Source organism: Stegastes partitus, unplaced genomic scaffold (genome assembly GCF_000690725.1).
Source record: "Stegastes partitus isolate 25-593 unplaced genomic scaffold, Stegastes_partitus-1.0.2 Scaffold460, whole genome shotgun sequence".
NCBI lineage: Eukaryota > Metazoa > Chordata > Actinopteri > Pomacentridae > Stegastes > Stegastes partitus.
In genome coordinates, this window is record NW_007578191.1 from 257,947 (window position 1) to 268,204 (window position 10,258).

Genomic DNA, 10,258 nt, shown 5'->3' on the forward strand with positions numbered 1-10,258 from the left:
AACCAAACCTCAGGTAACTGACTCAGGTCAAACAACGTCGTTCGGTCAAGTGCATCATGGGAAATAATAATAATAAATAAATAAGAAAACAAACCAAAATGACATTTCCTTGTTTTGTTTTTCTCTTTAACGATGTAAAACGTTATTCAGAGAATATTTATTTTATTTTCAACATATGAAAGCATCAGTTTAATAAAGTAAACTAGCCTCCTAGCCGCTATATACCAGTACATTGTCATAGTAATGGCGTTATTAATCATTAAATAGCGTTAATGTAGCTTTACTTGTTTGAGTAAATCAAGAGAAGTAGCCTTAATTTAAGTTGGTGTCATATTTTTGACATGATAAAATAATGAGCATCTATAACTTCTTAAAAAGATATGACATATACATATTTTTTAGTAGTAACATGAGAGTCATATGAAGGGTTATCTATTAGTTTGAACAAAAATGACAAACAAAACATCTTATAGGAAGCAATATTAGTGTGCCACCAGCTACCTTGTTAGCTTGACTTCTTGGTGAACACTGTAAAAAGTGTATTTAAGCTGTAGTTGAAGTCAAGTACTGTTTCAAATCAATGTCATTTATCTCTCTGCTGTGGCGATGCCAGTTTACTGTTGTGGATTCTGCCAACTTGAAACTACACTCTTTATTCTTGAACATTTTTACTCTCTAATTAAAGAAAAAGAAAAAAAGCAAGTCCAGTGATAAAATCATGTTTTATATTTTACATGTGGGTAAAGCGAAGACTGAAGTTGGAAAAACTGGAAACTTGTAGTTGACATTTATTAAAAATGAAGCTGCAGCAATGCAAGCTGTTTGATTGAGAAGCATCAAATGAAGTACATCTAACCTAAACCAGTGCCATTCATGTTGCTTGTTAACTTAATCTGGATTAATTTAAATCAATGGTGTGTTACCAGTTAAATTAATTTATTTCAGTTGGTTCAACAATTCGATTTTTTTTTTATGTAGGCTAGCATCCCTTCTCATACGACATCATTTTTATGTCAGTAATTGAAATATTAGTTCTAATAAAGTCATGACATTCCCTCCAACTGTGTCCGAGACCTGTCAGTTTAAAATGATTTGGGAAAAGGGACGCAACTAACAATTATTTTTATTTGGTTATTTCCTTGATTAGTCGATTATTTGTTTATTCTATAACATATCACAAAATGTTTTTTTTTTTTAAAAAGTCAGTTAGTGTTTCTTGAAGCCCAGGATGACAATAACAATGATGACAACATCTGCCAATACATGTCAATTTACCTCAGACCTGATAAAGCTGCATCACCCTCAGCACAAGGATGAGTCAGGATATTTTATCCAATGAGACTTAGCTCCATCTAGTGGTCAAAGTACAAACTGCAAGTCTGTAGTGTAAACCTGTACATGGCTGTTGATGGACTCCACACTAATGTATGCTGCTGTGTCAGTATTAATACCTGTGATGAAATACTACGAAGAGTGGATGGAGTCTTATAGGCAGGTTCGGCTGAAATGAATGTAAGTGCACAGACCTGGGTGCTCAATCACAGTGGAAATGATCTGTAAAAGCAAAATGGCATTTCTAAAAATTAATATAAATGGGCGGACTTTTTGTTCCCCCCAGTCTGACACAGATCTGTATTTTTCTTTTTCAATTCGTATTGTTTGCATAAAATAGTGATTGAGCACTACATTTAAATACAGAAACCCACAAAAAATGAATTAATCATAAATGGTAGCATGAATGCATTTAAGTTAAGGAGTATTGGTGTGTATAGTATAATCTGGATGGAGGGTTTTTGACTGTAAAACAAGTCTGCCTTTGGCACACAAGACCAGGGAACCATGTTTTAAACACACCGCATAGTGCAATAGGTTATATTTGGGTTGCCTTTCTTAGGTAACTGAGTTCTGAGAGACACAAGCAGACTGAAGGCAACGGGACATAAAGACATAAAGACATACACAAAGGCTCGTGTTGTAATAACACTTGATGTCAGTTATTCATACAAACAAAGGAAACCATGTAACTCGGACCATGTCTACTACTGCAGGGGGAGTTTGTGGGATAAGCTACACGGTCCAGATACACAACTTTAACGCAAACAAAATTTCCAGTAGCGCTAAGTTTCTATTTCTATTTCTCTCACACAGTGCAGCCTTTGTCCAAGTGTTTCCGCCCTACATGATTACGTAACTTTGGCGCCTCAGAACCACCGTTTCCTTTCCCTTTAAAATGACACACAAAAAAAATGTAATAACATAAACAGATTCCTCAGCGCGGGAAAGAGCCATCTGCTCGTCTGCGCTGTAAAAATTAACCGCCCTTCTCTCCCATTGGCTCCTCCGCGCGCTCTGCTCGTCCCCATTGGCCAATCTCAATGTCAATTTACGAGAGCGCGCGTCAAGTGTTTAAATCTCATTGGACAAAAACGTCTCCGCCAATCTTTACGCACGGGGCGCTTTCTGGTCTCCCCATTGGCTTATGGAGATGGAGGCGCCTGCTCCCATTGGCTGCTTCTGACACGTGGTGTCGGATCTCTGCAGCCGATTGGTCAGCAAACTGCTCAGGCGCGATTTTGCAACGCGGGACAACGCTCCTGTAGGCGCACACAGGTCAGTTCAGACGGCCCGCTGCGACCAGAAGGAAACTCTGCTCCATCCTCCTATCGGACTTCTTTGGATACTTTGTGGTGAAGAACGGAGCAGAGGCTTTTTTTTTCTATTCCTCTTCGGAAATGAAGGACATATTCACTCCGGATTGAAAAGGCCAACTATTTATAACATTTGCTCATTCATTTGTTCAGAACTGTCAGATTAGTTTTGCAGTTTTCTGCCTGCTTGTGCGGGATTTTGACACCCAGACATCATGGCTGAGAACAAACACCCGCATGTGATTTTCTGCAACGACTCTCCCAAAAGAGTGCTGGTGTCCGTCATCAAGACCACCCCGATCAAACCGAGGAAAGCCGAGGCTCTGACGCCGACCAGCCCCGGCTTCAGCGACTTCATGGTCTACCCGTGGAAATGGGGGGAGAACGCCCACAATGTGACCCTGAGCCCGGGCTCGGTGAGCGGGGCTGCGTCCCCCACCGGGACGCAGACGGCCAGAGAGGCGGACACGGCTCCTTCACCTGACCAGATGAAGGTAGGAAACTTTTTTTTTTTTTTTTTTACAACCTGGCATGGCGTTAATGTTACACAGACTGAGCAGTTTAGAGTTAGACAGCATTTATAACAACACTTGTAACTACCGGTAATAACACAAATATGAGACTGTAGAGCGCGTGCATGCTGAAACCGACAACTTTTAAAGTCACAAACTTTCCCAAACCCAGTCCAAACAGAAGGATGTTGCAGTTTATAGACAAATAAATATAAATTCTTTTCACGTTTGACTACCTAAAGTTGTAAAAAAAAATTAAAAATGTGTGTGGACTCGGTGTTAATATGGCCGATATAGAGAGTCATTTAAAAAAACGCCCGCGCATTAGGGTGTGACATGGTGGATTTTAAACCCCACTTACTTCCTGGTTCTGGAGCAGCTGCTCATACATGACGTCCAGTCGCGCGCCAAAAATGTACCCGGATGTGAATGAGGCATAATGAAACGAACGTGCGCACGCTGCTACAATGTAACACGTGAAGTCGTGGAAGGAAACTGTGATCGATGTGTTGCTACATTGTAACGAAAAGTACCATCAAGTGGCAAAACTAGTGTCTTCTGACTGTTTCTTTGTGTTAAAGTGTTATTAAATATGAGATTTTATTAATAGAATAGAATAGAAGGCTTTTTATTGTCATCATACACAAGGTAGAACGAAATTAAAAGACAATTCTAGTGGTGCAGAAGTGTAAAAAGACAAATAAGAATATATACATGTATTTAGAAAAGGTGCTAATTCATTAGATTGTGAGTGAAAGTGTGTTATATTCTGGAAAATATGCACTCAAGCTGTAAGCCAATGCATAAACCCTGTGTATTGCTGCCATCAGGATGGCATCCGCAGAGGTCGTCCTCGGGCGGACACGGTCCGGGAGCTGATCAGTGAGGGGGAGACTTCATCCAGCCGCATCCGCTGCAACATCTGCAACCGAGTGTTTCCCAGAGAGAAGTCTCTCCAGGCCCACAAGAGGACGCACACAGGTGAGAGAGACGAACCGGGACAGGTGCACTGATGATGAACTGGCCTGTGCATGCTCCATAATGTCCATAACGAGTAATACCGTAGGCAGGGTGTGAGCCTTGCTATTTAATTTAATCAGATACTTAATATTTTAAACAGTAATATTTATTACGCTCAATTAAATTTACTTTAGAAGTCAAAGTTGAGGTTCTTAACTGTTATATTTGAATTTAAATCAGCATTTTCTGACATTTTAGACACCAAACAACTTGTAGATTAATCGAGAAAATAACATATTAATCAACAGTGAATAGTAATTAGTGTCCGCCCTCATGATTTCCTAACTGTGAAGCGATGACGTTACTATTGCCCTAACAGTATCGGTCTTTACCTCCAGGTGAGAGGCCCTATCTGTGCGACTATCCAAACTGTGGGAAGGCGTTTGTGCAGAGCGGCCAGCTGAAGACGCACCAGCGGCTGCACACTGGGGAAAAACCCTTTGTCTGCTCAGAGAAAGGTGGGTTTTCAGAAAAGACCACAGAGTCGAGCTTGTAAACACAGGTTGCGATGCCAAACAGCAAACAGCTCTGGCACTTTCACTTTCAGTCACTTTTTAGGTACTTTCCAGCGACATGAAACATGGCAGAGTAGTTCAATCAACTGGGGTTTTTAACTGGTAACATCTGAAGCATCTGGAAAGTACCTGTAAATACAAAACAAACATTGTAAGAGCACGACTTGAAAACTGACATGGCACGTGTCTGATCAATAACATTATTTTATTATTAATACTTCACTGATTAAAAATGCAGTTGTGTTCTTACTACTTTGACATCATTTGTAAGGTACACGTGTTGTTAACTGCGCTATACAGATTAAATTGACCCGACTTGACTCGACACATTGCAGCCTTTTCATCACAGTGGTAAACCACAACGCTTTACTGCATTTATTCACACAGTGTTTTTCTCTGCAGGATGTGGCAACCGGTTCACACACGCCAACCGTCACTGCCCCAAGCATCCTTTCTCCCGCCTGAAGAGAGAGGAACCAAAGGAAGGCCAGGGGAAGGCTCAGTCTGTGGATAACAAGGCTGTGGCGGAGTGGCTAGCAAAGTAAGTTAATACAGGACTGCACGTGGAAAAGCTAGACCAGGGGTGTCCAATTCTGGTCCTCGAGGGCCACAATCCTGCATGTTTTAGATGTTTCCAACACACCTGATTCAAATGATCAGCTCATCATCAAGCTCTGCAGAAGCCTGATAACGATCCTTTGAATCAGGTGTGTTGGAAGAAGGAAACATCTAAAACATGCAGGATTGTGGCCCTCAAGGACCAGGATTGGACACCTCTGCGCTTGACGGAGCAAGACTATCACACATTTAAAGTCGGTTTCTGCTCACATTTTACTCTTTGTCCTCGCAGGTACTGGCGAACCCGCGAGCAGCGCGCCCCCACGACCACCAAGGTGAAGCCGCAGGGAAAGGCGAGAGCGGAAGACCAAGAGCAGCAGGATCCCATGGAGTTCCTCCAGTCCGATGAAGAGAACGGGGAAGAAGAAGAGATGGCCGAGGAGGAGAAGGGCACCCAGGGAGGAGGAGCAGCGAAACGCCGCCTCCAGGAGCAACGAGAGCGCCTCCACGGGGCTCTGGCGCTCATCGAGCTGGCCAACAACCTGTCTGCCTGAACACCCACCCATCCACTTCCCCGATCCTCAACCCCCCAACATCCCCCTGCCCTTCATACCTCCATCCCCAATCCGCCTTCCTGCAGCATGTGCTGTCGCTATAAATTGCTCATACACGCCGATCAATGATTAGTTTAGTTTATTCTATAAAGCGGTGAAACCAGACTTGGAGAAGGAGCTGAATTAGACGGAGATCAGTGTTAGGGCCAGAATCATCGATGTCCCCCCCCTCACAGCAGCAGGAAGGCACAAGCTAAAGCACCTTATTCAGCTTCCATTTTATCCTCTTTAGGCTGCTATAATTGTAGATTTGACTATATGAAGAATGTCTTTCTTCCTTCTGTCTTCTAAAGGCAAAAGAAAGAACACCTATTATGTTTTTTAAAATTTGTTTTGTTTGCACTTTGGTAACGAGTTTTTTTTGTAAGAATATTGTGAGTATAAGAGAGTGTGTATGACTGATGTATATATGGTTTAAGCTCAGATGGACAGAATGATTACAGGGTGTGGTCGAACATAGGAAATGCGACGCGGCATTCCAACTGTCGGATGGCCTCTCACCGTGATCCCAGGTTTCATCTCCGGCGCTATAAAGCACAATTTCGCTGCCACCGATGACAGCGGCGGTTGTGGAAATGGACTGAGAAAGGTTGCCTCACTGGTACAGCTCTATTTAATAAGCGGAGACAGAAGTCAGGGGAGCTGGTTGAGTCTGACACATGACATGGGTCATTTTTTTTTTTTATTGTTGAGTGCGAGTTGATCATTGCAAGCCTAATCCAGAGGTCTGATCAGGCTCGAGCTTTTCAGAAAGTTTCACCACTTGTCTCAGTAACTCTACTTGCCTGACAATACTCGACACGTATGGGGCTGCAGTTTCCAATATCATGTCTTCTGGATCGAGTCCATTCATATTTTACAATGTAAAGCTCCAGAGTACTTGTCAGAACACACCATATTTCCATTTTAATGCCAGTTACAAGTGTGTTAGATAGACCTGCAGGCCAAAAAAAGATGTTTTACAATCCACGTCAGCCACCTTTTATATTAAAAGGCGGCAGATCAGCGTCATCGTAGTCGTGTAATTCTACGTCATCTCATTTCAAAGTTCTGATTTATTTATTTCACCATATTGCTCTTCTGACTCCTATTTAGCTCTATATCCAGCGCTGGAATCATTTGATAAAAGGGAAGAAAAAAAAAATCCCAAGATTGTAAAACACATTTTGTTGAAGCACTTACTCCCCGTTAAGTCTTGGATTAAGCTTGCAATGCACCAACGATTAGATTTATTGTCCAGGAAGAGGGCACCTGTTTTTTTTAATGATTTGTGTAGTGCTGGTTTTTTTTGTTTTTTATTTTAAAGCAACACTACATCCTTCAACACTGTAAGAAGCGTCTCATACGTGCCCTGCCTCTGGTTGTTAAACCTCCTCCAGAAACTCTAGTTGTGATGTTTGAATCTGATTTACAAATTACCCTCATGGAGTCGCAGTGAAACTGGAAAGCAAACCAAGTTGCTGATAATCAAAAAAACCAAAATGATCGACCCAATTAGAGTATATTTGGAAGCTTTTTTTTTTTTTTTTTTAACCCTTCGTCTGTTTTGTGGTTTGTGAAAATGATGGCATTTAATATATACATGTAGTGTTAGGAATTTGAGCGTGCACAATTTACAGAGAGCTTTGATGTTTTTAATTTTAGTTTCAGTTTTACCCCCCACCTCTGCTAACATCTTACAAACAGTCAGTTTCCATATTTGAGTGTATAGAGTGATCCTGCTTGCTTGGTAGACATTTTATTACACATTTTAAACCTTCTCTGACAGGCTGTCCACACTGTTTTGTTGATCTTCAATAAACATTCACAGAACCTGACCCCAAAGTCGACGTGCACTTCTTGTCAATTTATTCTTCTTATAAATAGACTGGGAAATACATTAATTGACTTGTAAAAACACATAAAAGTAGAAGCCATATTTGTGCTCCAATATGAAGCAGAACTACGCCACCAAGTGGTGGAAATAGTGTCCTTCTAGTTGGCAGAGAACTTCTTTGTTGAGTCTTCTGTGATGTGAATCTTCATCTCTAGAGCCTCCTGTGCGTTACTTTCAGACGATTTGCTGGTGAAGGTGATAAACGAGTACAGAAGTCCCCCTGACATACTGCAAAGCAAAAGACAAAATTACTGAGTTTGTTACTGCTGACCTGGAGAGTGATTAATTCTCATACAAATACTGTGATTAATGACCTTTTTCTTTTCATTTTATACATTAATCAGTTTAAAATTTGTGGTATTCGCACCTTTAACTGCCACCTTTTTGCTGCAAATCCAATAAATCGCGTTTTCAATTGGCGTAATACCAACACGTGCCCAGAGGGGCGCTGTGGTGTCTGACTTTGCAAATACATCAGTAATTATGGAGTCATGAGAGTGCCAAGTTACCAAAATTAATTAATTAAAATTAGTGCCAAATCAAAAAAAAAAAGAAAAATAATGTAAAAAATAACAATAACAATAATATATAATAATAAAAATAAAAATGATAAAAAATTAAAATAAGACATTAAAAAATTTAAAAATATTAAACTAATCTATTTAGTCTTTTTATTTCCACTTTTATTTTTTATTGTTTTATTGATTTATTTATTCTTCTTTTTATTTTCACTTTTATTTTTTATTCTTTAATTGATTTATTTATTCTTTTTTATTTTCACTTTTATTTTTTAAATTCTTTTATTATTTTTGTAACTTGGCACTCTCTCTACTCCATAAGTAATGTCAATATATGTGCACTGAAATGCAATCTTTTGAAAATTACAAGCTCGTCAAGATAAGCGGCTGTGCCATTAAAGGACAGAAGAAGAGGATGCAAACACGGGAAGATGATACGGAAATAGTGATTCAAAGAGGCATTTATGTTCGTTTTATACAGGTGAATGAAAACTATTCTAACAAACACGTAAAACGACTGCAATCAGCTCGAATAACTGTGATTATGTAATAACTGTGGCAGGCCTGTGTGTACCAATACAAAAGCTGTTGTTTAAACATGCCTGCCACAACAAACCAGCAGGCATATTTGACTTGTTGATAGCGAATCTTATCACCATCAGGAAGTCTTTTGGGTTGATTGGATTGGAATGCCGTTTAAGCTCACAACACAGCGTTTGATTGTTTAGTCACATCAGGCTCTCTGGAGTCATTTAACATTTAATAATTAACTTTTGCTGCAAATTAAATATTTGAAGACAACAAAAAGAAAAGTAGAAAGTAAAAAGTCTTACCAAATGCTGAGGCCGATGAAATTAGTCCAGGAGAACATGTAGTCACCGCCCACAAAGATGCCAATAAAAGCTACTGCAACGTTCTGGAGGAAACGTTGTGCATGTTAGCTGTCGGACTGTTCACATCCCAAAGCGTGAATAAAAAGTTAAAAAGCCAACGTGGGCCGAGGAACGAAAAAAAGATTCAGGGATTGTTTTAAAGAAGCATTAACATCACAGTTTAGGTCATTTTCAATATGCAGTGTGATGTAGAAAACACATCGATGAGCATGTTGGCAGAGGTATGCACTGTGAATGAGATTTCTAGCACAAAAAACAGGATTCCTATGAGTGTTTTCCTACCTTTACCGCTCCCACTACAGCAGTCGTCAGTGCTGAGTTATAGTAGCTGCACAGGACGATGGAATACATCAGCACAAACCTGCAAAAAAAAAAAAAAAAACAAGAACTGTGTCTTTAAAAAACCCTGGGCAGGCCGAGGCAGTGACGTCAGACTTGATTTCTAACGGTAATTGAGCAGCGTGGATTGGATTATTGTGACATACCCCATGAAGCAGGACATCAGGAAGCAAACAACAAACGTGGCTTTTGCCCAGTCCTGAAATGAGACCGCCTGCGGATCAAAACACACAAAGCGGTCAGACGGGGGGAAAGCTTTGGGCAAAAAAAACACACTTGATCGCAGCTACACAACATGTACCTTATGTAGATCTCCTGTAAATGCACTTGCCAAGACAGTGGGGATGACAATGATTAGCGCATTGTAGAATAAGACGCCGTACTTCCCCAGGCCCTTCACAAAAAATAAGGAAAATATTAGATGCAAACATGCACAAATCATTTGTGAAGATGCATATTAATAACTCCCTCGTATCCATCAGCCAAATACGACAGTTGTCAGCATATTAGCTGGTGATGTAGGTGGTTTTTAAATATGTGACTCAGACAGGGCTGTTATATCTTTGCATGTATACGCCACCGTGGAGATGCTGTCATCCCGCTGTGGATAAGCTTCTGTTTGCTTAAAGGGTGTATGTACGCAACCAGAGCAACCGCCTTCGTTAACATCTGATACAGCTGAAGTTAAACATATAACGTTCTTAGAGCAGTACATGTACATAAATATGCACCAGAAGTGAGTACACCCCTTAAAATGGAATCACC

The 10,258-nt window shown here is 40.5% G+C and overlaps 2 protein-coding genes across 2 annotated transcripts in view; one reads left to right on the forward strand and one right to left on the reverse strand.

Annotated features, from left to right (window-relative positions):
* Positions 1–2,614: 2,614 nt before the first annotated feature.
* Positions 2,615–7,684, forward strand: znf367 (zinc finger protein 367). Its single transcript, XM_008286615.1, has 5 exons — positions 2,615–3,142; positions 3,991–4,141; positions 4,519–4,638; positions 5,098–5,236; positions 5,546–7,684. The coding sequence occupies exons 1-5, from the start codon at positions 2,864–2,866 to the stop codon at positions 5,805–5,807; spliced, it is 951 nt and encodes a 316-aa protein (XP_008284837.1). The 5' UTR covers positions 2,615–2,863; the 3' UTR covers positions 5,808–7,684.
* Positions 7,685–7,692: 8 nt separating this feature from the next.
* slc35d2 (solute carrier family 35 member D2) overlaps positions 7,693–10,258 on the reverse strand; it is a 12,110-nt gene continuing 9,544 nt past the window's right edge. Inside the window, exons 8-12 of the mRNA XM_008286616.1 lie at positions 9,795–9,887; positions 9,640–9,707; positions 9,437–9,515; positions 9,095–9,177; positions 7,693–7,971 (exon numbers count right to left, since the gene is read on the reverse strand). Coding sequence (XP_008284838.1) covers positions 7,842–7,971; positions 9,095–9,177; positions 9,437–9,515; positions 9,640–9,707; positions 9,795–9,887 — 453 coding nt within the window. The 3' untranslated portion in view covers positions 7,693–7,841. The remainder of the gene's footprint in view (positions 7,972–9,094; positions 9,178–9,436; positions 9,516–9,639; positions 9,708–9,794; positions 9,888–10,258) is intronic.

Bases quoted from the DNA above. Each gene is read 5' to 3' on its own strand.
- znf367 (XM_008286615.1), top strand. From the start codon at position 2,864: ATGGCTGAGAACAAACACCCGCATGTGATTTTCTGCAACGACTCTCCC. The intron at 4,639-5,097 runs GTGGGTTTTCAG...TTTTCTCTGCAG, and splicing joins CTTTGTCTGCTCAGAGAAAG to GATGTGGCAACCGGTTCACA. The intron at 5,237-5,545 runs GTAAGTTAATAC...TTGTCCTCGCAG, and splicing joins GTGGCGGAGTGGCTAGCAAA to GTACTGGCGAACCCGCGAGC.